The sequence below is a fragment of the Anolis carolinensis genome, chromosome 2, assembly GCF_035594765.1.
Source record: "Anolis carolinensis isolate JA03-04 chromosome 2, rAnoCar3.1.pri, whole genome shotgun sequence".
NCBI lineage: Eukaryota > Metazoa > Chordata > Lepidosauria > Squamata > Dactyloidae > Anolis > Anolis carolinensis.
The window spans coordinates 150,925,564-150,952,039 of record NC_085842.1 but is presented as its reverse complement, the minus strand read 5'-3'; the positions used below and the strand labels follow the sequence as shown (position 1 = coordinate 150,952,039).

The 26,476-nt window shown below is 39.1% G+C and overlaps 1 protein-coding gene across 1 annotated transcript; it reads left to right on the top strand.

Moving 5' to 3' along the window:
* Window positions 1–26,476, top strand: dnai2 (dynein axonemal intermediate chain 2). Its single transcript, XM_062970839.1, has 13 exons — window positions 1–140; window positions 4,035–4,225; window positions 4,885–5,046; window positions 5,183–5,304; window positions 6,531–6,673; window positions 7,893–8,006; window positions 11,974–12,113; window positions 12,373–12,495; window positions 19,348–19,571; window positions 20,366–20,501; window positions 21,770–21,916; window positions 22,636–22,869; window positions 24,304–26,476. The coding sequence occupies exons 2-13, from the start codon at window positions 4,043–4,045 to the stop codon at window positions 24,460–24,462; spliced, it is 1,887 nt and encodes a 628-aa protein (XP_062826909.1). The 5' UTR covers window positions 1–140; window positions 4,035–4,042; the 3' UTR covers window positions 24,463–26,476.

Here is a 26,476-nt window from a genome sequence, read left to right as displayed (position 1 = left end):
TCCTCCTCGTTGCAGAAATGGATCAGATCCCTCCCGCACCTTCTCCTTTGGCCCCGCCTGAATTCTTGGAGCGGTTGCTAGGAGACGAGGAGACGCTACGCCAATCGGCGGAGTCTGCTGCCAGGCTGGGAGAAGCGAAGGTAAAAGGGAACTGGGGGTGGAGGAGAGCGAGAGAGACAGGGATGGAAGGGTTTTTATGTCGGCGTATAAGAACTCGCGCGCACTCTCTCTCCCTTTAACATCGCCCCTCTCACCCCCTCTCGCCTCGTGGAATGGTACAGACCCCCTTTCAGGGGAGCCATTCAAGAGGGGGAGCCGAGGCCTGTACCATTCCAACGGGGGGGGGGGGGGGGATCTGATCGGTACACTGTAGTTCAGACCTCCATAGACAGAAATAGTCTCAATTTCTTAATCCCTGAAGCCCCTTCTACATAACTGAATACAATCCCATATTATCTGCTTTGAACTGGAGTATATGGCAGTGTGGACTCAGATAACCCAGTTCAAAACAGATATTGTGGGATTTTCTGCCTTGATACTCTGGGTTATTATATGACTGGAAGGGCCCTGGGACTGTCAACAACAGCTTTCGCCCATCTTTTGTTATTTATGAATTTCCCAGAGTTTTCTCAAGCAAGGAATACTGAGGGAGAAGTGGCTTTGCCAGTGCTTTCCTCTTCACCACCTGGTACTTCTTGGAATGGCCTTGCTTAAGCCCCATATAGCTCTATAAAATCCCACATTATTTGCTTTTTTCATTTTAAATATTTATTTATTAATTAAAATAAACATACATTTGTAAGTGTTTATTGTGTACAGTGCAATATTTTCCAGCTATTCGTGTTTCATTATCATTTCTCACATATCTTTGAGGTGTCACAGTCTTCTATTTGAATAGTACAGATAAAAGTATCATAGGCTCTAAGTTAATATCCACTTCCTCCTTGCCTACAGTCTTATAAGATCCCCTATGTACATTTTTAGTTTAATTATACTTTTTTATTGAGATGTTGAATCACTGGTTGCCATTCATTAACTAAATTCTCCTCTTAAAAGTACAGTTATTTTATCCATTATTAGCAAATCTATAATGTATTTTCCCCATTCTTCTAAGGGAAGTATATCTGAGGTTTTCCAATATCTAGCACATACTATTCAAGCTGCCACTGTCACAGAAAATATTTTCAATTTTTTTTCTAGTTCTTCATCTGGCATGATTGAAAGGGACATCTGTGGTATCATTTTGAAGTTTGTGCTTAACATCTTTTCAAGATATATGTGAATCTGTAGTTTTTAATTTTGTTGCATGTCCATCGCATGTGGTAAAATGTGTTCTTTTCTTTCCCACATTCACAACATTTGTCAGTGCAGTTGTACCACATTATCTGCTTTGAACTGGGGCATATGGCAGCGTAGAAGGGCCCTATGTTTCCAAGATCAGACAAGAGCTGGTGCTTTTAGTGGGTTTCAGCCCTCTGCATACATAAAACAGAGACTGGTTTTAAAGACAAGCTGGTGGTGACCCACCCAGAAATTTCCTTCCCACCTTGAAAAGCTAAATTTCTTTTCAGTTGGTTTTACTGATTGTGGATTTGGGAAACTGTGTTCAACAACATTAAAGGGTTGCAGCCAGGGCCATAGCCAGAAAAAAATTTCAGGGGTGGTGGTGGATGTTGAAACTTTTTGTTAGCGAATCATGAATAGCTATTTTGCATAGTGCAAAATAATTTAGAAATCAGTCTCCATTGATAAACTTCAGTGGACACACGTGGGGATTTGGTTAACCAGTTTAATTTCATGAGTAAACCAGGGTTTTTTTTTAAACCTGAAAAATTTCGGGGGGGGGGGGGTGTTGAATCCCTACCCCCCCCCCCCCCTTCTTGGCTACAGCTCTGTTTGCAGTTGCTTTGCCTACTGTTGTTCTGCCTGAGATCGGACAGATTTGCACAGATGCTGCCAAAGTCTCTAATTTCCCAACAGTACTTTGTTTTCTGCATACATCTGATATCACAACATTAAGCACACATGAGAATATAATAATAATTATTATATACTTTATTTATATTCTACTCTGTCTTCCCGAGGAAATTCAGAGCGAATTACAGGTACATATATGGCAAACATTCAATGCTGTTATGCAATTGACAGAGACAGACAGTACATAAACAGAGGCAAGGCTTCCCTCTTTTCATCTCCAGCATCTGGCTGTGCCCGACTCGGCCATGGGGAGGTGCTATTATTTTATTGTCCATGCGAGGAGCCTGCCATCCATGGACGCCATTCCTGGTCCGATTTTTGCCAGCATATTTTTCAGTGCACCTTTTACCTCCCTGCCAAAGTGGTACTTATTTAACTATTTACATTGTTGTTTTCGAACTGATAGGTGAGCAGAAGCTGGGCTGACGGTGGGAGCTCACCCCGACCTGGGCATTTTTGCATCACTATTCATCAATAAAGTAATAGGCTGGATCTACACTGCCAAATAATGTAGTTTGAACTGCATTGATGCAATTTGGTTTGCATTGAACTGCATTTAATGGATCTATACCAGACATGGGCAAACTTCAACCCTCCAGGTGTTATGGACTTCAACTCCCACAATTTGGCTATTAGGAATTTTGAGAGTTAGAGTTCAAAATACCTGGAGGGCTAAAGTTTGCCCATGTCTGATCTATACTGACCATATCATGCAGTTCAACTTGCATTATTTGACAGTGTATATCTAGCCATAGGTACTGTTCAATGAACACCTGCAACATTTTTTGTAACTATGCTTCTTATGGAATTTCCCAAAGTAATTGAGTCCCAGTTTGATGGGAAGGAGTTTTCCCCCAATAAGAGAACACTGCTTTGAATAAACGATGAGAAAAAAATCCAAATACAGTAGAGTCTCACTTATCCAACACTCGCTTATCCAACGTTCTGGATTATCCAACGCATTTTGTGGTCAATGTTTTCAATATATCGTGATATTTTGGTGCGAAATTCAAAAATACAGTAATTACTACGTAGCATTACTGCGTATTGAACTACTTTTCCTGCCAAATTTGTTGTCCAACATGATGTTTTGGTGCTTCATTTGTAAAATCATAACCTAATTTGATGTTTAATAGGCTTTTCCTTAATGCCTCCTTATTATCCAACATATTCGCTTATCCAACATTCTACCGGCCCGTTTATGTTGGATAGGTGAGACTCTACTGTATTTGTTGACTGCATTTGGATATGAATGAATCAACAACGTAGCATAATTGCAGAATGACAGCGGCCATATATAGTACCTTGGTATTAATTGATATAGTGTATCTAATGGTTCTGCTGATTGTGGATGAGAGGAGTTATGGCCCAAAAGATATTGCAGAAGATACTGGAGTTGGAGAAAACTACCTCGATCAAGAACCAAAAGTATAAGCACAGATTGAGCTATATGTTGTCAACTGTGCTGAGCCCCTTCAAAAACAACCTTGCTTCCCTTATTTCTGCCTATTCATGGCTTTGTTGAAGAAGTCACAAACATGTCCTACATATTCAACAGAACCAGCCTGGAGCTATGATTTAAACATTAAGAATAGGATTTCAGGACACCAGTGTTCGAATCCCTGTTCAGCCATGGAAACCTACTGAATGCTCTTGGGGAAACACTCTCTCCACCTTAGAGAAAAGCAATGGCAAACAAATGATAAATGCAAATGATAAATGTTGGATAAGTGAGACTCTACTGTAATAGAAAAGCTGTTTTGGATGAAGATGTTTAGAGTGGTGTGACTGTCTCACTACCATAGGTGTTAAAAATCAATACAGTGCGATCACTTCAGCTGTATTGATCTCCCCTCCTTATCTATCCATCAGTTAATTAGAGCTGACTTTTCCGCTCTTTACAATATTCTTAAGCCAGGCTTGCTCCTCCTGGCTGCCTGCCTAACTTCCTTCTTAGCATTTGTGGCTTGTGCAATTCATGCACAGTTAAAATGATAATTCAGAAGTGACAACAGAAGTGCAATATGAGGCCTATATTTTTTTCTTTCCCTTTGAAGGGAGCACCATGGAGATAGTCTATGTTTACCTGAAGAAGCGCAGTGAGTTTGGGAGACAATGCAACTTTTCAGACCGGACGGCGGAGGTCAATGTGGACATTCTACCAGATCCAGTGCAAGCTATGAATTTTATTGAAAGAGATCCCATTGACACTGGAATTCAGTGTGCCAGTAGCATGTCAGAGCATGAGGTAGAGTACTTGCATTGCCTTTCTGTCTGAAAACACCCGTTTCTAGTTTACGTGCATATGCTGAAAATAAGGAGCAGTACTGGTGTTATCTGACTTGGATTATGACTATTATTAATAATGACCTTATATGTGAATTCTGTTATGATGACTGAGGGTGTGTTTGCTCTTATATTTGTCATTGTGTGTTTTCAAGTCCTTTACAAGTCCTTTCACTAAGGGTTTTCTTGGCAATTTTTTTCCTTTGAGGCTGAGAATGTGACTTCCCAGGGTCACCTAGTGGGGATTCAGATCCTGACCTCTAATTCAATAGTACAATTCTCTTTCCCTCTATATATATACCTGCAGGTCTGTCCAGGAAGGTGGGTATTCCTTTGTGTCACACACTTGTGAGTACTGTAGTACACAATCTGGACATAGAACAGAGAGCTTCCTTTTCTTTAGCATCTGCCTCCTCCTCTGCCAAGTTTAAACGTGGCTAGTCACCCAAGCACTTGTGACCTTGTGAGAATATGATCTCATTTTTGAGCCACCACATTACAGATTTTTTTTTTGCTTTGTTTTAGATTGATTGTCCTGATGACATGGGTGAAATAGTAATGTTTTAATAAATAATGTGTTTTAAAAAATGGAGGCAAGTTAATAACTGTCTTTTGCTTCAGGTTAACACAGAAAGGTTTGAAATGGAAACTCGAGGCATTAATCATCTGGAAGGTGGGTGGCCAAAAGATGTCAACCCACTGGAAATGGAGCAGACCATTCGTTTCCGGAAGAAAGTTGAGAAGGATGAAAATTACATCAATGTCATTACGCAGCTTGGCAGTGTAAGGTCCTTTAGATCCACCTTATTTGTGCATCAGCTTGGCTCGTGATTTTCCATGATTTTCTTTTTGTTCCTATAACACCCATAGTTTATTCTTTAGTCATCTAATGACTGATGCCATGGGGTTTTTTTTGTAGTTTATGGATCATTGGATCAAGCAGAATAATGCTATCAATATTTACGAGGAATACTTCGAGGAAGAGGAGTTGGTAGGAATTAGTGATGAAGCTCCATCTGCAAAAACAATCAATGTTTTCAGGTAACTCTTTAGTAACCTTTGTACTTTCAAGATTTTCCTCTTATCCATTCTGAGACAAATCTTAGTTTGGTTATACGAGATGCTATTCTGTAGTTGTTGACTGATGTAGTGCATAAGAAGTGAACATTGTTGCAGCAGCAGTCCAAAAGGTACCATGAGTGTTGTTGTTGTTGTTGTTGTTGTTGTTGTTGTTGTTGTTGTTGTTGTTGTGTGCATTCACGTCATTTCCGATTTATGTTGACCCTAATCAGGGTTTTTTCCCCCAAGATTTGTTTTTCCATTGTTTTTCACATATGAACTTGATGGTTCCCCAGGATTGGGTTTGGTTATGATTATGGCTTTCCCCCTACCCCTTTTCCAATTGCTCAGGCTGAATCTACACTGTCATATAATCCAGTTTCTGATCCCAGATTATCTTCTTTGACCTGGATTATATGAGTCTACATTGCCAGATAATTCAAAGCAGATAATCTGGGATTGGTAACTGAGTTATATGGCAGTGTAGATGAGGCCTCAGAGCTGAATCCAGTGGATACTCATTTCACTGCTAAATAGTTGGGAAACATTCAGGGGGAAAGGAAGGCAAAAGTGCAGGTAGAGAGATAGGGTTCTTGGCCCTATCCCTTTTCATCAGTATCCCAGTTCAAGCCACATGAGAAGGAATTGATTTTTATTTTGAGAAATTCATATTGAATTCTAATCATCTTGCAGTCTCTTACTAGGTTTCCTGTTCCAATATTCCATGATGCTGAAAGCCTTATTGATTTTGAGTAGTGCTTTCCCTGATGCCAGATTTGCATCTATTTATTCTTTTATGCGGCGACTGGTTTATTTCTACAGGACCACAGAAAGTACATTGCTGAAAGGCAATGAGTTGCCTTTTGGACTGTAACTCCTAGAATCTCCCAGCCAATATAGCTGTGGCCATGCCAGATAGGGGATTATGAAAACTGTAGCCCAAATAAATACCCTTTCCAAGCTCTGGTCTTGGCATATTTATGAAGACATAAGAAAGCATCAATGGGTTAATCAAGCAATACCAATGCCTTCCAAAAAAAATTATTTGAGATCAAAAAGAATTTGTACCGTTTTCCCACTTACCACTCCAATGAAAAATTTCTATAGTGCCTTTTCCACAATGCTATAATAACGGCCTATTAATGTCATGGTGCATCCTACCATGGTTTAAGACAATGAATGCCACTGTCTTTTGATTTATCCAAAAGGGATCCAAACCTCATCAAAAGAACAGCCACACATCTCTCCTGGCACCCTGACAGAAGTCGAAAACTGGCAGTATCTTATTCCAGCTTAGAGTTTCAACGGAGTTCAAAAGATATGAGCTTTGACTCATATATTTGGGATCTGGGTAAGAAGAGAAAAGTCAGGCAATGCAGGTGGTGTGTGATTTTCCTAGACTGATGGTGCACCCAATACCAGATGTTATTCCTGTTCTTATTCAATTTTATACTGGGTTAAAATAAACTGAAATGGGGAGCCTCTGCTCATACTGAGAGATGAGAGAAAATTTTCTGGGATATTTTCTCTTGACTGAGAAGCATTCATTTTTGCTGTTATGCCTGTGCTGCCTGAAGTAAAGAAAGCAGCAAGTTCCTCTAATCTTGATTTTGCCCAATACTCACACATTTACCAACTTATCTGGAAGCGTCTTCTCCTATGACTTGAGAGGAAACGTAATAGACCAATAAAAGAATAATCTATTGCAATGTCCCTCCTCTGCCAATTTCCTGGGATAAGTCTTTAAAACAATGCTAAGAAGCTGATGTGGAAGTGTGAGCTACTAGTATTCTAACCAGCAAAGTATTCTTTTCTCCAGTTTCATAGTTTTTGTGGATTAAATCTCAAGGATTCTGTGATATGGCTCCTGAGGTACAAGCTCCATCTCCTGTTTTTTTTCCCCTACATTTATTTTTGAGTTTGCCCCATCTTCCAGTTCAAGCAAACTGGGATTGTTACAAGTATGAAAGCCTCTCCCTCCAAAAAAAAAAAAAAACCCTGAACATTTGCAGAAGTTTAAGTGTAATACATTTACAAAATGTTCTTATATAGCCACTTTGCATTTTCCCCCTGATATTATTTCTAAGCACAGGTAGGACTAGATATTGGATTTTTTTTCCCAGATGTTACAGGAATGGTCTAGCAATGCAGTCTATGATTCTTGCTATAATTATAGTTACTGCCTGAATAAACCATATTTTATTTCCCCAAAGATTACATGAATCGTATAATATCTTTTTGAGGTTTGTTTTTTTTAACAAATAACCCAATTTCCCCCATTTTACCCAAATTTGTGGGGAAAATAGGGCAGTATGGAAATGTTCCGGAACACAAAACTTTCATATCTTCAAAGTTTCCAGAATTTATGCATCTCTGGGTATCATTGCTGAAGGTATATAGGGGTGGGAATAATATGGCATTATACTGTTATATGTCAATAATGAATTGGTGGTCTTCCTTTTAGGGATTAAAACTGATAAATCTTCAGTTTCTTATATTAGAACTGGAACCTTTATATCAAGCATGTTCTTTTTTCTTCTTTAACTATATATGTTTTTCCTCTTTCTTAGAAATCCCTAACAGACCAGAAATGGTTATCCGACCCACCTCACCTCTTGTTAGCTTAGAATACAATCCCAAGGATTCCCATATCTTGATTGGGGGATGCTACAATGGACAGATTGGTAAGAGGAAGTAAATAATACAAACAAAGCAAAAATAAGGGAACACTGATTTAGTATATTAATTTCTATCTTGGCTCTAGTTCAGTGGTTCTCAACCTGTGGGTCCCTTGGTCTTTTGGCCTACAACTCCCAGAAATCCCAGCCAGTTTACCAGCTGTTAGGATTTCTTGGAGTTGAAGGCCAAAACATCTGGGGACCCACAGGTTGGGAACCACTTCCTAGCTGAAGTCATCATTCAACCAGTCTTGACAGTGGGAATGCTGAAATAGAAAGAAAATGACAGCTTGCACACTTTCCGATCATATTTAAGATACGGTAACTTTTTAATTGACCCATTCAAATGAGGAGTTTAATTACATGTTATTGATACATACGCTATTTGAATGCAGGGAACGCCGTGAATGTCTGGATTTCAGTAAGGCCTTTGACAAGGTCCCCTATGACCTTCTGGCAAACAAACTAGTGAAATGTGGGCTAGGCAAAACTACGGTTAGGTAAATCTGTAATTGGTTATGTGAACGAACCCAAAGGGTGCTCACCAATGCATCTTCTTCATCCTGGAAAGAAGTCACGAGTGGAGTGCCGCAGGGTTCCGTCCTGAGCCCGGTTCTGTTCAACATCTTTATCAGCGACTTAGATGAAGGGTTAGAAGGCATGATCATCATGTTTGTAGACAACACCAAATTGGGACGGATAGCCAATACTCCAGAAGACAGGAGTAGAATTCAAAACGATCTTAACAGACTAGAGAGATGGGCCGAAACTAACAAAATAAAGTTCAACAGGGACAAATGCAAGATGCTGTACGTGTAAAAAAGATCTTGGAGTCCTCGTGGACAACAAGTTAAACATGAGCCAGCAATGTGATGCGGCTGCTAAGAAAGCCAATGGAATTTGGCCTACATAAATAGGAGTATAGTGTCTAGATCCAGGGAAGTCATGCTACCCCCTTATTCTGCCTTGGTCAGACCACACCTGGAATTCTGTGTCCAATTCTGGGCACTGTAATTGAAGGGAGATGTTGACAAGCTGGAATGTGTCCAGAGGAGGGCAACTAAAACGATCAAGGGTTTGGGGAACAAGCCCTATGTGGAGCGGCCTAAAGAGTTGGGCATGTTTAGCCTGCAGAAGAGAAGGCTGAGAGAAGACATGATGGCCATGTATAAATATGTGAGAGGAAGTCATAGGAAAGTGGGAGCAAGCTTGTTTTCTGCTGCCTTGGAGACTAGAGTGCGGAACAAAGACTTTAAACTACAGGAAAGTAGATTCCACCTGAACATCAGGATTTACTTTCTCACTGTGTGAGAGAGAGCTGTTCAGGAGTGTGGTGGAGGCTCCTTCTTTGGATGCTTTTAAGCAGAGGCTGGATGGCCATCTGTCAGGGATGCTTTGAATGCGATTTTCCTGCTTCTTGGCAGGGGGTTGGACTGGATGGCCCATGAGGTCTCTTCCAACTCTATGATTCTATGATTCTATGATTTCTGGAGAAAAGTGAAATAAACACTACAGTTGTAGAATAACAGTGATCTCTCAGTCTGTCTTCAGAGGATTTTCTGTAGCCAACCTTCCCTACCACAACTGGAATAAATATCAGGTCTTTGTAGAAGACCACCAATGAGTACCAGGTGCTACAGACACAGACTATATCTCAGAGGAAGGAACTGGCAAAACCACTTCTGAGTCTTCTTTGGCTGTGAAAACACTATGAATTTCATGGGATTGCTATCAGTAAACAGGTGACTTGAAGACACATTTTGTAGTAGGAGGAACAACTCTAAAGAAAATAGAAAGCAAAATGCTGATAGCAGACCTATTTGTCTCCCATGCCTTTCATTTTGGAGGTGGCTCCCACTATAGGAAACAGAAAATGGAATAACTCACTCTATTAATCCCATGTGTCCCACTGTAATGCACAGCTATCACCACAGCAGTTAGCCTTACTATTCTGTGTAAACCCTTTTCCTTTTCCAATATACCCTCAGAAAATCTTTCCAACCTTTTTTCAAGGTGGGAAAAAATCACATAGAAACGTGGAAAGCACCAAACAGTGCTGAAATGGAGAAAGAAGCATGATCACCCAAGAAACTCAAGCTGAAAACATTGAACGGCTATTTTTTAGCTCCAAGGTTTTGAGTTGTTCAAATGGGAACAGTAAGATGTAGCACTACTTTTGTGAATTGTTTCTTCAGAATTGCCAGGCATCATTATTCATAATTGCATCCCCATCCATTTGATTAACAAAATGTACAATTGTTGTGAGTGATCTACAAAGTCCCCAGTTTGCCAGCTCCATTTACGATCCTATTACTTTTAGATTCTCCTGTGCCCTTTGATTTAATTACACTGCCTTTTATCGTTTTAGTTGCCATTTCCAGGAGCAATCAGATACGACAGAGTATATGTTAGAGGGATGTTATCAGGCATTCCTTACGTGATGGAAGGGAGAGTAGATTTCACTTTGTCCTTCACAAACCTCCCCAGGCATGCAGTAATGGCCCGCTGAATTGCATTCTGTCACTTCCAATTCTTTAATTATAACTGAGATGTGGACGGTGAAACCAATCCTCTGCTGCATCTGCAGAAACCAGCCCTTCTTCCTGTTTTTAAAAGACAGGGGCCTCTGTAATATAAATCTTTGCTAATGGGCCAATATTGACATGGGCCAGAGGGATACAGCACATGCCTCAAACACGTGGAAACTTTCTACTTTTGCCCCAAATCATGGATGATTTATTTCCCTGTAGAAAGGCAAACGGTGAAACCAAATAATAATCATTTCAGTTATTATTTTGGCTAAGTTAATCCATCCATTATAGCCTCAAGAGAATTTTGTATTGTTTCATATGATCTTTGAATACCCAAATTGCCCCCTAAAAATAACATGGCAAATAGAATAATGGCAAATTGGTGTACTTGTATATCAGAGAGAGAAACTCAGATATGTATGCCTTGTGATAGCAATCTGTGTTCCCATTTCAACTGTAGGTAGCATTGTACACTGAGATAGTGGGCTGTCGTTATAGACGGTTCCTTGTAATAATGCTGTTATTTTGTTAGGCATCTATTTTGATCTGGTTTTATTTTCTGGACAAAACATACCTGATGACCTAACTGCCATCTTATGGAGAGCGTCACAGGACTGCGTGGACTTGACCTGTCCCAGCTGCTGACACTATGTCATCCACATGTTTGGCCAGCATAGGAATTAATTGTATGCACATAATAATGCACCTTCAGACAACTTCTTTTTTGTATATGGTTGTCACTAATGTACAGAAGCGTGACAGACTTTTCACACCTTGGTCCTGCATGCAAGATTTATGGTCACTTCATACATCTGGATGGGGGGAGTCTTGCAAGCCACTTTATGTTTCTTTTTCACTATGAAATGGAACTGAGGTCACCTTTGCTTTGTCAATGGTGTAGATAAGAAATCCACTTCCTGGCAAACAGGAGTGGCCAGTATGATACCTGAAGTACCTTTTTTTATTTCTGTGTCTGAAAACTGAATGCAACTGCTACATTGACTAAATTATATTCTCAATTTTATATCTCTGTTTCTTATTAATGAAAATTACTTTGTGTTGTCGAAGGCTTTTATGGCCAGAATTGCTGGGTTACTGTGAGTTTTTTGGGCTGTATGGCCATGTTCTAGCAGCATTCTCTCCTGAAGTTTCACTCACATCCATGGCTGGCATTTTCAGAGGGGTTGGATACTGGTCTAGAAGGTTGTGCTTGATGAGAAGAAACTCCATCAACTTTTGGTTTCCCTCCATATTTCAAAAGAAAACCTTGACAGAGATCCCTGAGAACTGTAACAAATGAAATTTATTATCCTTGATATTGAGAATCAGAGGCAGTAGAGCCTGAGCAGCTCTTGTCATGTGGAAAACTGGCAACTGAAGGGAAGAGGTAGCTATAAAACTGTTGATAATTCTTATTGACCATCTCCTTCCCTGTCCCTTAGCTTACTGGGATACCCGTAAAGGAGGACTGCCAGTGGAATTGACCACTGTTGAGCTTGGTCATCGTGATCCAGTATACAGCGTGATCTGGTTACAATCAAAAACTGGAACTGATTGCTTCTCTGGTTCCACCGATGGACAGGTAAAGTACGGTGCAAGATCGCCCTGGAATTGTACAGTTTTGTCACAGATAATGCTGGCATAATAGAGTGCCTTTGTGTAACACTGGTGGTGAACAGCTACACCAAACCTATGAAGAGGGTTGAGAACTTGGGGACCTCCAGATGTTGTTGCACTGCAACTGCTATGAGTGTAGTCAATGGTCAGGGATGATGATGGAGTTCGAAGCCTCCTAAAATCTGGGCCAGAAAATAATAAAAAACAACAGTTGTTTTTTCCAGGTCTTGTGGTGGGACATTCGTAAGCTATCAGAGCCCACAGAAACACTGGTAATGGATATCAGCAGGAAAGGAATCTTGGAAAATGCATTAGGAGCCATTTCCCTGGAATTTGAACCAACTATGGTGAGTGTTTTCTAGATAATTTCTCATCTATAAGTTTTTGGGCAGGTTTTGCAGCCTGGTTGTCTTTTCCCATTTCTTAGGTCTGCGATACTAATTTATGTTTGTCTGAGTTTCAAAGAAACTATGACTGAAAGAGGAAGATAAAATGGAATAAACACATCTGTCAAGGTGATTGGTCAAGATTAAAATATCAAAAAGAGATATGCATGGCATAATAGATTATGAAATCAGGACAGAGCATTAGACAGGGCTTTTTATTTATATACATACCAAAGCCTCATAACATCTATATATATAAAAGACTAATGGTGTCCCCCCCCCCACCACCACCACCACTAAACAACAAAAGTACAAGCCCCAGAACCTAGAAATTTGGCAGCGCAACCCCTCTACGTTCATACAACAAAAAGAAAAGAAAAATAAAGTCCTAATTAGAGGGAGAGGAATAATTGTTTTTATCCAATTGCTGCCAGTTAGAAGGCTAAGCTCCGTCCACTTGGTCTCCTAGCCCAGGCGACAGGCAGAGTTAGGCCTCACTTAGGCCTCTTCCACAGATTATCTAATTTACACTGGATTATATGGCAGTGTAGACTCAAGGCCCTTCCACACAGCTATATAACCCATTTATAATCTTATATTATCTGCTTTGAACTGGATTATCTTGACTCTACACTGCCATATAAACCACTTTAGTGTGCATTTTATACAGCTGTGTAGAAGGGGCCTCATATAATCCAGTTCTAAGCAGATAATATAAGATTATAAATATACAATAGAGTCTCACTTATCCAACATAAACAGGCCGGCAGAACATTGGATAAGTGAATATGTTGTATAATAAGAAGGGCTTCAGGAAAAAGCTGATTAAACATCAAATTAGGTAATCATTATACAAATTAAGCACCAACACATGTTATACAACAAATTTGACAGAAAAAGTAGTTCAATGCGCAGTACTGCTATGTAGTAATTACTGTATTTAGAAATTTAGCACCAAAACATCACAATGAATTTAAAACACTGACTACAAAAACATTGACTACTAAAAGGCAGACTGCATTGGATAATCCAGAACATTGGATAAGCGAATATTGGATAAGTGAAATAATTACTGTGATATAATAATACAGAACAATATAATCTCTAAAACCAGGACAGTAAATAAAGAGCAATACTCTGAAAGCAAGGAAATTGGGAATTCCAGAAAGGAAACAATCAGGGCCAGCTAACACCTCCCAAGAAAGGATTCTTCCAGAAAGGAAGCTGAGAAGGGAGTGAAGCAGTGTGTATTACCAGAGTCATTATTATTACTATCATCATCATTATTATTATTGTGTTGTTGTGAACTGTCAAAATGAATACAATCTGGCTCCAAGTATTCGAAAACACTGCAATCAGAATATATATAAAAAATTACTGTGGTATAATAAAACAGAACAATACAATCTCTAAAATCAGAACACTAAATAAACGAAATATAAAGAAGTTACTTGGCTACAATACTTACAAATCAAAGAATATTTTAATATGGATAGTAAATTAGGCTTCTCCAAGGAGGATTTTTGGGAGAAATTGATTAAACTAGAGAAAAAATTAATTACTGTAATATATAATAAACTTCTTGAATGGTCTACCGAAACAGAACAAATTACTAATTCAATGACAAAGTGGGCAAGAAACATTGGAAGACCAATACAAATTAAGGAATGGGAAGAAATTTGGATGAAGAAACTAAAATATACTTACGCATCAGACTTAAAAGAAAATTATTTGAAAATGCTGCATCACTGGTACATGACTCCAGCAAAACTCGGGAGAATGTACAAGAATATGGACAATAAGTGTTGGAAATGTAGGATAAATGAAGGTACATTCTTCCATTTATGGTGGACATGTAAAAAGACATCTGACTTTTGGAAAAATATTCATGCCGAATGTCAAAAAATTCTTAAGAAACCTTTTCCAATGAAACCGGAATACTACCTTTTGGGAATATTTGATCCGGGACTATTCACAGATCCAAATATGGACAAACTGTTCACCTTCTTATCAACAGCAGCGAGAATAGTTTTCGCTAGAGGTTGGAAGTTGGATACGACCCCAAATACAAATGATTGGATTATTAAAATAATGGATATAAAAGATATGGATAAACTAACTATTTTATTAAAAGAAAACAATGGCAGAGGAATGAAAAAAACAGATTGGTCACTTTTAGAAGACTATCTTGAGAAACATTAAAGATACAAGTGGGAAAGAATCTATTATTAGCTTTGACATTGATAGTACCAAGGTGTTATTCTTTTTTTACAGGAAGAGTAAGAGCGGAAGTCACTGAAAATTCCTGTATATATATTCATTTTATTTTAATTTTATTTTTATTTTTATTTATTTATTTATTTTTTATTCTTTTTTTAAGTTATTTTTCTGGCTTTCCTATACACATATTGTTCCCCCACTTTCCTTGTATATATTATCTTTTTATATACATTTCCTTCTCTTTCTCTTTTTTCCTACTTTCTATACCTTATATTGTTCCCCTACTTTTTATGTATATAGATCTTTTTCTCTTCATTAACAAAAATTATATATATATATAAAAAAGAACACTAAATAAACGACAACACTCTGAAAACAAAGGAATTCCAGATAGGAAATAATCAGAGCCAGCTAACACCTCCCAACAAAGTATTCCCATCACCAAAGTCTGGCAAATCCTCTGTTTTCTCAGGCCCACAGACTTTTTTGGGGGAGACTGTATGCGCTTAAGCACTGCATATGGGTACTTCTTCATATACACAGACAGTAGAAGCACATAAAATATCACAAAGAACACCACTCTGAAAACAAGGGAATTCCAAACAGGAAACAATCAGGGCCAGCTAAGACCTCCCAACAGAAAATTCCCTCAGGGAGGAAGCAGCCAGGCTTTAAAGCTGCAAGGCCATTACATGCTAATCATTTTGTCTAATTGCAGCATTCATACTTCCCTCCAACAGACAAAAAAAAATCAGAAATATTGTATATTCACAAACTTTGGCAAATAATATCCCCTGATGGCGCAGCGGGTTAAAGCACTGAGCTGCTGAACGTCTGGACCAAAATGTTGCAGGTTTGAATTGGGGGAGTAGAGAGAGCCCCCACTGTTACCCCAGCTTCTGCCAACCCTGAAGTTCGAAAACATTCAAATGTGAGTATATCAATAGGTACTGCCCCGGCAGGAAGGTAACAGCGCTCCATGCAGTCATGCCACCTGGCCTTAGAGGAGTCTACGGACAATGCCAGCTCTTTGGCTTAGAAATGGAGATGCGCACCAAACCCCAGAGTCAGACATGACAAGACTTAATGTCAGGGGAAAACCTTTACCCTTTACCTTAACTACCAACAATTCCTCAATACTTTATTTCCCATACCACCATACTTCGCCACAGCTAGTCTTGAGAAACCTAGTACAATATAAAACAGCTAGTACAATATAAAATGCTATACTGGTATTTGAAAGTTAGAGCAATATAGGAGAACAAACTGGATTTTAAAGAATATCAAATAGCAGTAAGATTGCTAAGTAAAAGGAAGAATAGTAGCATTTTAGTCTCATTCTAGCATGAATATCCAAATACACATTTTGGAATATTACTTCTTAGTATTGCTATATGCTAGATTTTTTTAGACCAATGTTCCTTAATGTATCTGATGCGAAAGACCAACAGGGTTGTTTTGCCATTGTGTGAGGGAATGGCACCATATTTGTGTTCATTGGCTGTAACTGTTCCTTTCTTTCCTGGTAATTCACTGTAGTCTGGAAGCCAATAGGTTATGGACTTGGACCACTTGCTTGAGTTGCATTGCCTTAGACTTTAGCCTCCAGTGTGTATTGGAGGTTCTTGTTGAAGGTTCTTGCCACACTGAATTGTTTGTACTAGTAGGTAATCAGCTTCCTCTTTCAAAATGAAGGACCATGTTTCCAAAATATGAGGAGTCTACAAGGAACAAATATTATACAGTACCATGAAATAGATCATTAGTTGAGTGCAGACCAAAGTCATTCAAATTCACTCCTGAATTTGGCAGAAAATTCATCTCCTTCTGTAGTAGAGCTGAACCCAAACTTAGCTGATGCACAAAGAAGATTTCTCTTTAAGTGGTTAATACCTTAAAATACTCCCAAGCCTGTTTAACTAAAAAATTCTCTTTCTCAGGACTTAATAACCGGCACTCATGCTTCGTCAGTTAGAACACCAATGGGAAAACCATGCAAGTTTAAGTAATAAAGTACTGCTACCTTCCATATTAGAGATAATATATTTTCAAATACTGTGTTAAATCTTCTAGTCATAAAACAGTTGCTACCTTGACTTGCAGCTTGTTAGGGGCTTAATCTCTCCAGCCAGGAGGGACTGTCTCTTGATAAGCATCTTTTTCTCTTTGTTACATGGCCAAGCAAGCCCCTAATCACAGAGGCTGCAGGTTTTTTGGGAGACAGCAGGGAGGCTAAATTGATAAGTACATCACATATGCACACACACATACACTGTTGCCTATCATACAAACCTAACTTGAAAGGTTTGAAAAAAAATTAATTCACAGAACCTAAAGATAATGATGCTTTTCTTCACCATAAAAATTCTGGGTTGTTTTTTTTTACCGCCACTTATCTCTATGCTCTCTATGCTGGGAGTGGAGCAGAGAAGTTTGGGATCATCTTTTTCATGCTGTTTGTTTGATGAGTTGTTTCATAATTAAGTTCTAAAATAGGGATGAAGAAACTTTAGTCTTTAAGATAGTTTGGCTTCCAACCCCCATCAGCCTACTATTACTAATGGTACACAACCAGATGAACAGTAGTCCACTCTAGGTCTAAAGTTAAAATGTAGATCCTCATTTAGATCAAGATTCTGGATCACTTCAAAATCCGGCAATACATTGCTGCTTCAGCGCTGGCATGCCATGATGATTGTCCATCTCTAAACCTCAGTTCAAGGAGAAGTTGACTAGATAAAGAAAGGCAAGAAGGAGAAGAGTGGGATATTACATCAGGAACCTCTAAAAGTTTCTTGAGGCCTGCTGGAGCTCAATGCCCTTTCAAGAGTTTTATGTACTAAGGGAAAATGAACTGCCCACTGTTGGTTCAAGATTTTAATGGTAATAGAAACTCTGCCATTTTCCAGCATGGCTTGAGACATATAAGTTCTTTCAGACTTTTTACAAAATCACTGTATATAATGGGATTTCAGCATCTATGGATTATAGTATCCATGGGGGATCCTGTAACCACCACCTAATAAATTCCATGGGGCCCACTGTAGTTTTAGGGACAGATTGTTAACAATTCAACAGGCATTCCTCCATCTCTGAGCAGCCTCAGATTTGAATTGTTGATGATGAAGACAAGGATATTTCAAGGCTGTCCTTCTGTCTCAGAAATGGCTACTTGGTCCAAATATATGTGCAGTTACAGCTTTAGACCTGGACTTAGTCCTAATGTGATGTGCCCACCCTCACCATCCATTGGTAGAGTTAACTGCTGGTCATTGGAGCTCAAAAAGTCCCTTGGTTTTTTCAAGAAACTCCAGGCAAAGGAGTGGCCATAAGATTGCTAGATTGCATGTGGTTCAAATTTCATTGTAAGTACAATCAGACACAGGCTACAGCACATAATGGGTGGAAGCAGCCAAAAATGCTTATTTGTATGCTGACATCTGTTCTGTCACGCGCTGGGCCTGTAACTATTGTCTTTTGTATAGGACGTATACTTTATGCCCAGCGGGAAGCCAGGGCGCCTCAAAGAGAGGTTCTTGAGGATTTTCCTGAAAGGGATGGTCTTTTGGGTCTTTAATGAAATAACAAAGTCTTTATTGTTGAACAAATAATAAATCTTCAAGGAGTCAAATAACACTTCAAAGTTTCCTTAATAAACTGTTGGCTTTTCAATCTTGTCCCCAGGTATTTCAGCTGGGGTTCTGTGGATCTGTGATGCTGTTCTCTCTCCGAGGTTTCTTTGGAAACTTTAGGACTGTTTCCCTCAGGAGCTGTGAGGCTGAGAGGCCAGAGCTTTTGAGACTTTTCTCCTGGAATTTCTGTTTCTGTTTTCTCGGATGTTCTATATCCCCGGATGTTCTTGAGATATGCTTTTCTACGGGACGAGCTGGTCTACGTCCTATAGCTTAGCTTCCTTAAGTGAGACTGATTTAAAAATGGCTCCTTCCCTCCCAGAACCCTGAACAAGGGGCGGAACCAAACTTAATGATGATGGACAGGCGGCCTGCCCTATGGACTGCAAACATTCACAGAAAGAAAATAGTTGGAGCTTCTGGTACAGCCGTACCAGCACAATGCTGTCATGATATCCTCTGTGTGCTTCCCAGCTATGCTTTCTTGGGTCTTGACCAGGTTTCTCAAGACTCATCAAGGAATAGTTTTAACCAGCCATGGGAAAAAATAGTAATATATACATTGTTATTATTATCATCACCATCAATAACCCAATTTTTGTGAAGCCAATCGTTCTTGCTGGTGCAATCATTTTATGAACTTGGATGTTAAATTAGTAAGTTTGGTTTATCTTTCTTTCCAATGTTTGCTTTATTTTTCTACATTCTGAAATCTCTCTTTTCCACCAGCAAGCTTGAGTCACTGCTATATCTATTGTATTCTGTATCCAGACCTTACTGCTTTCTTTGTGTATTTCAAGGTAGCAACATTCATCCAGCATCACTTCTATTTTTAGTCTATGCCTATCACGGGCATCAAATGACTTTTCAGAGATGGTGAGGATGTCTGTTCATGTTCTTTGACCTGTGAAAAGATGCCATAGCACACATAGGTAATTAGCATTCTGTTGATTTTCCGCAGCCAACCAAGTTCATGGTGGGAACAGAGCAAGGCATGGTGATTTCTTGCAACCGTAAAGCCAAGACACCTGCTGAAAAAATTGTCTGCACATTCAGTGGGCACCATGGACCCATCTATTCCCTTTCTAGAAATCCTTTCTACCCCAAGAACTTTTTGACAGTGGGGGATTGGACTGCACGCATCTGGTCGGAAGAGAGCAGAGAATCCTCAATCATGTGGACTAAGTAGGTAACACATTCTTTTAGTCTTTCATGATGATGATGATGATTTTAATAACATACATGTGCTACTGATGATGACAGCAGATGCCTTTGTAGCAACTATCAGAAATAAAGATGCTTCATAGTCACTAAAGTCAGTCCTTGCAGAGAGTTTGTTTAATGTCTTCTTTTTCACCCTATCGTTTCATAAAGCACATCAGTTGTGGATCTAACAATACAACAAGTTTGTCCTCATCCTTTCCTCTTTTAATTTCAATTTTGATTTACTGCATATATTCATGCATAAGTCTAGAAGGTTTAGTCAAAAAATGAACCCCCAAACCCTGAGTTGGCCAGAGTAACTGTTGTAAGAAAAAGAAACCACCCCTTATTGATTTTGAATCCTTGATGTATCACATCAAAATCCATAATTTTGACCTTCAAACTTGTTCTGAACTTATACGTAGGCATGTATGATAGATCTATTATCTGCTTCTAACAGATTACATGTTTTCTAACCAAGCAACTGAACACATCACAACCAATGCTAACCCAGTCAGTGAGGCTTGCTTTCCTGTATATGACATGCAAGGCAACGAAAATCAAGAGAAAAATGTTTCTGGAGTGGATGAAAACTGGTGGTGTTTGCCTTCTCAGCCTTTCTGTTCCCAACCATTTTCTTGTTCGTAATAGGAGTACAATACGTGGATGGGCATTACAAAAGATAGCAAAACAACTCCAATGTGTCAATGTAATGAGGTATTTATTTATATAAAATCTATAAAAATAAAATTATCAAATGTTGTGTTTTTGTGCAGGTATCATATGGCTTACATCACAGATGGATGCTGGAGCACCACTCGGCCAGCTGTCTTCTTCACCACCAAAATGGATGGGACTCTTGATGTCTGGGACTTCCTGTTCAAACAAAATGACCCTACGCTCAACTTGAAGGTTATTGCAAGGGAGGAAATACACACACACAAAACCACTGCTATTAGATTTATAGGTTTTAGTCTTTTTTTTCTGAGAGTTCTACTGTCTTGATTGTTGAGATTTTGTATTTGCACATGTATTTTTAGTATTTGCACATTAGAAGTCACTGGGTGGGTTGCTTTTATGAAGCTCTTAATCACTAAATTGGCTTTCCTTAACCACATAGCCTAAAGATGGGTCTGACTACAACTCCTAGTATCCCAACCAGTACAGTAAATGTCTTTGCTGGGTGGGGAGGCGAGTTGCTATATAATATCTCTGCAGGAAATCCAGTGGAGGAAGGCTGTATTGAATACATTCATGTGCTGTATCAGCTAATGATAGGTCTCAAAGATGTGTTGCCTTCTGTTAGTCACTTCTGGGGAAAACTTACGAGTGCATGGCCGTGTTTGAAAATGACACATATCCTTATTTTGTTGTAGTTAAATGTGTTTGAAAGTGTCTAAAGTAGTGTGTATGTGTGCACATGATAAATTAGGATGACACCATGAATTTCAAAGGTAAGAAATACTCAGAAATGATTTGGCCAATTCCATTCTCTGAAATAAAGCCAAGAGCATCTGGTGTCTATTGGCACTCTCCCATCTGATACTAACTAATTCTAACCTTGCTTAGCTTCCAAGATCAGAGAGGATCTTGCACTTCAGGGTGTTAGTATCTAAGCCTATATAGGAGATTTTAGATAAATCAAAACTCATGATTGAAAATTGACTGAGTAGGCTTGCTGGAAGAGATGGGTCTTCAATTGTGTTTAGCTGTTGAAGCTTTTCTGGCAAGTCATTCCACATAACTTGGGGTGGCCAATGAAAAGGTCCTCTGGGTGATGGTCACCAGTCGGATTCTGTCAGGTTGGAGTAAGCATCTGCCAGGAAGTCTAAATGTCCTAAAGGATAGATTGTGTAGGAGAAGGCGATCCTGTAGATAACTTGGACCCAACACTTTATACTTTGCCCAGAAACTATTTGGCACATAGTGGGTCATCATCTCCATTTAAGCAAAATGTGCCAGCAGGCCATTCCCTGTAACAGAATAAAATTATAAATAACATCTATATGCCTTTCAATCCATTTTGTGAGAAGCTGGATTTGATGTGTCCCCCAAACCTTGAAAAGGGTTTAATGTCCTGGTATTTTCTTTTTTAAAAAAACAACCCAAACTTTTCATGATATATACACAAACATAAAAACACAGAGCTTTGTCTTCTGAGCTGGGTCTTTTCCCAACAGGTCTGTGATGACCCTCTTTTCAGCCTGCGCTTACAGGATAATGGGCGTTTTATTGGCTGTGGCTCCAAGCTGGGTACTGTGACACTGCTGGAATTCTCTTCTGGCCTCTGCACTTTGCAACGGAATGAGAAGAATTTGGCCTCTGCAGTAAGTACTTCTTTCGTGTGGAAGGCAGATTGTGAACCAAGGTGGGCATATCTCCCTTCAGGAGTAAAGGAGTGGTAGTAAGGAGTGAGGAGCAGAGATGAGCTCTGCTTCTCTAACCTTATTCTTTTCCTGACATCCAAAGTTAGCTTCAGTTCTAGAACAGCTTGTTGCTCATTTCTTCCTCTGCCACGAACACTTGGCAGAGCTTTCTGGAGTGAATGGGAAGTTCTGCATAACTTTATTTATCCCAATTTGCATTCCATTTGTCTTTTAGAAATACCAAGGATGTATGGAATTATTTTTTCTTCATTACAGCTCTTTGAGTTTGGTTGGATTGAGGGACTACAATCCACTTTGAAGTGGATGAAGAAGGCGAGAGTGTCCCTGTTGAACCCACCCCCCATGCGAGCTAAATCAATCCCATATTTTCATATATGCTTTATCTATTGAAGGAGCATAAAGGAAAATGGAATACAGCTCTTCCTCACTATCCTCACTATTTAAAACCCTGGACTGGAAAGTGCCAACTCCTTTTCTTCCCATTTTTCTTTTAACGTGATTAGCTATGTCAAAACAGTGATTGCTAGGGGGTCTGAAATTTTGGAGGGATGTACAAGGCCCAACAGAAATGTGTGGATTCTCTTGGGGAGAAGGGAATACGTGGTCTGGAGGCAATTCAGTTGCCTCCTTTCGAGCTGTAATCCTTCCCTGTATCCCAGATGTTTGAGCGAGAGACTAAGCGGGAGAAGATTCTGGAGGCACGGCACCGTGAAATGCGTCTAAAGGAAAAAACAAAGGCTGAAGGAAAGGATGAAGATGCCAAAGAAGAGGTGGCGGATGAGAAACCTACAGAGACCCTCGAACGTGTACGAAAGGAGTTCTTTGATATAATTGAAGGAGAGCTGAAGCGCAGAGAGCGAGCACGGGCCAAGATGAAGACTTATACAGGCCAGGTAACATTGAGAAGAGAGATTCTGGGGCAATGGAAAAGGGAATCCTAGACATGCTCTTTTAGTTGAATGTCACAGAATAAGGGAGGCTGAGGGATCTAAAATGTATGCCAGGTGTTGTTTAAATAAGTGTAATTAATCCCATCAAGGTATGAAGGAGGGGGGAAAAAGAGCACTATAGTTATGCCCATTCACTGTAATTGAATTTTTAAACCTGGAAACTTGAAGTGGGAAATTACTTGCAGCCCAGTAGTGGTCCACAGACCACTGCTTTGAGTAGCACAGCTCCTAAATCTGCAGTGAATGGATGCAAAGTCAGCTCAATGATATTCTAGTGGCAGGACAGAGTTTTTCTACATGTAATAAGCCTTCCATATCAAAGAAGCAACTTAACTGTGCTTGGGATTAGGAATCACAGTGTCAGTTTCCTAGCATCAATTTGGTGGGTTAAATTTAGATTGAAAATTCACAGCCCAAGGAAAAAAAATCTTAGTGTCTTGGTTTTTAGGCCTCTTCCTGGGGTTATTTCAGACATTGATTCAGTAAATTGCATTGGATAGACTGTATCAGCTCTTATTTCTTAGATATGGTTATCATGGTTTTCTATGGATAAGTATAAGAAGAGTGGTATGTGGCATATGTTCTCCATGTCAAAAACTAGAGTTGATAGGAGAAAATTGGTGCCTTTTTAGAATCAGCAGATCAGATATACTCAGAAATAGGGCTAATATTTGAGGCACCAAAATGTCTGTTGACCAGTAAATTCATTCATTATAAACATTTTGTTCAGGATGCCATCAAAAGAGGCATACACACATCTGTAAAACTATGAAACAATAACCTAAATATTAATATTACCACCAAAATGTAAACACTATATGTTCAGCAATATTTAAATGTTCAGAAAGCTAGAAAAACAGCTTACTTATAACCAAAGACAGAATTGAAGTCCAACCAGTGACAGCAGATTTGTTGATTTAGTTAATTTATTTTTTTAATCTTTTCTACCTTGACCTACATGAAATCCTTTCCCTTCCACACCTGACTTTCATGCCATAAAAAAGACAAAGTGCAATGAAACCAATGAAAGAGCAATAGACACATTTTCCTATATTTTCCAAAATCTAAACTAGGCTTGAGATTTTCATCAAACTACAGTTGTCATCAGCCATAACCAGCATAGTCTGTGATGTGTGGTTGTGGAAGCTGCAATCCAACAATCCAATTTGGAGCATTACAGGCTGCTCAGCTCTAATAGAAGTGAAGGTTCTTCAGTTTCCAGATTGTTTAGGGCTTAAATGATCAATATTTGTATGTTATGAACAGAGGTGGGGAAAGTTACCTGTTTTTACTACAGCTCCCAGAATTCCATGGTTATGAATATTCCAAGAAATTTTTCATGTAACCCCATGTATTGTAATGCCCTTCATTTTCCAGGACCAAGAAGATGAAGATGCTGAGGAAGAACTAATCTTTCCAAAGGCCAGTATTCCTTTCACTTTCCCTCATACTCTTTCGTTTATAGAATGGGAATTTTACTTTATGACCTCTTTGATATTTAAGATGCTTAGGACCAATGACAGCCTCCTCTTTTAGAAGATATATCCAGACTCCTTCAGTTAATGGCATTTGCCCAATGGGCATTTTTCCCACTAAACTGGCCAAAGAAGGAGTATCAGTAATTTCCCTAAAATAGCTGTACTGGTTCTAAGCAAAATGCCATATCCATTTTAGGATATGTTTACCAAGTAAATTGAAAGGACAAAGATGTGACCATCTCACAATCAATTCATTTGGCAAAGTGTGGCAGGATTTAAGAGATATGGTGTGTGTATAGATTGTCTACACAGGAACAACGTAAAACCAGGAAAGATGAAAGACAGTTTACACACCCACCTTATCTCCTGGCCAAGAGTTGCACCAGCAATTGCTTAGAGGTGGTGAAACCAAGGCAAGAGCTGGACCAACAAGGGGAAGTTTCCTTTCCCTTCCTCGGCTGGGCTACGCTTCCACAACTGCTGCTTATACAGTACTTGTGTTCCGCATTATACAGTCGCTCCTTCCTGTGTCTTGTTCCGACACAGGAAAGAAGAAATAGATTTTTAGGCTTGAATCAGGATATTTGGTGAGTCTTTTTAACACAGAGTTGGAACTTGCATTGGGTGGACAGGATGTCATCAAGACCCCCCCCCCTTTAATTCACTTCAAAGTGAATTATAGTCCCTGTGTGGATGTGGCCTGTCTTAATATTAGACCTGTTGTCTAGCAGGTGATCTGAGATGGAGTGAGGACAAAGGGATCTTGCAAGTGTTGAAATGGATCTCTGGCTGCTAGCCAATGCCATAAGGGTTTTAGAGCGGGATCTACACTGCCCTGTATCCCAGGGTCTGATCCCAGATTATCTTCTTTGAAATTGATTATCTAAGTCTCCACTGCCATATAAACTGGGATAAGCAGATAATCTGGGATCAAATTTTGGGATATAGGGCAGTGTAGATCCAGCCTAGATTTCACCCAGAGCCATTACTAGAAATACTGGGAATAACCAAGACAGATTCAATCTTCCATTAACAAAAACTATCTAAAATAGGAGTGACTTCTAATAGTCACCAAGCCACAATGCCCTGTACATTTATGTAGTGTAACATCCATTGTAGTAGTTTTCACAGAAATAGCATATCAATTTTGCAGCATAAAAAGGAGGAAAGGTGAGTTTTAAAAAGAGAATGTGGTAGCACCGTAAAGACTACCTGATTTTCATTTTAGCATGAGCCTTCATGGATATAAAAAAACCCATTTCTTCAGATCTAGTGGAGTTAGATTAAAGCCTCCAGTATAAAGCAGATTTATACAGTTGTGTGACATATATAAATATATATATATGCTTTATGAATTTTTAATATCACTTAGTACTGCATTTGAAGATGTGGGTTCATATTCAGGAAATTTTGTGCTAAAATGAAAACCAGTTAGCTTTAATGGTGCCGCAATATTCTATTCCCCCCTTCCTTTCTCCTATTTATTATTCAATATTTATTATCTAGTAGGAAATACAAAATATTTGATCAGCTGCATCTCTAGGTATTTATCCCTAAAGACTATGTGTATATGTCTCAGTCAATTTTCAGTTTTATCCAGAATGTGATATTTGTTGCAGGGACTGGTTTTGGAAGAGCTTTACTGTTAGGGAGAACCTGAAAAAAACAAACCTTTCTGCTTTTACTGCAGGAGGAAGAGGAGGACGAGGAGGAGGAGAAAGAAAAGGAAGAAGAGGAAGAGGAATGATTCCTGGAGTTGGTACACTTGCCTTTTGGACTTTGTCCTTTTTTATTTTTACTCAAGAGACTATATTAATAAATGCAGGAGCATTTTAGACCTTTATTTTCTCCTCCATCTTAATCAGAACCAGTGTCCAACTGAGAATCTGAATGTCTTTGCCATGGAAACTCACTAAAATCTTCAATGTCAGAGGGATTAAAATAATATTAGATTACATGAGATAGTTGGATTATGACACTTGACAGAGAACCATCAGAAGAATTTCAGCATACAACTCTATTAAGTATTACATGCAGGACAAAATCCATGAATAAAGAATGATAGTAACAAA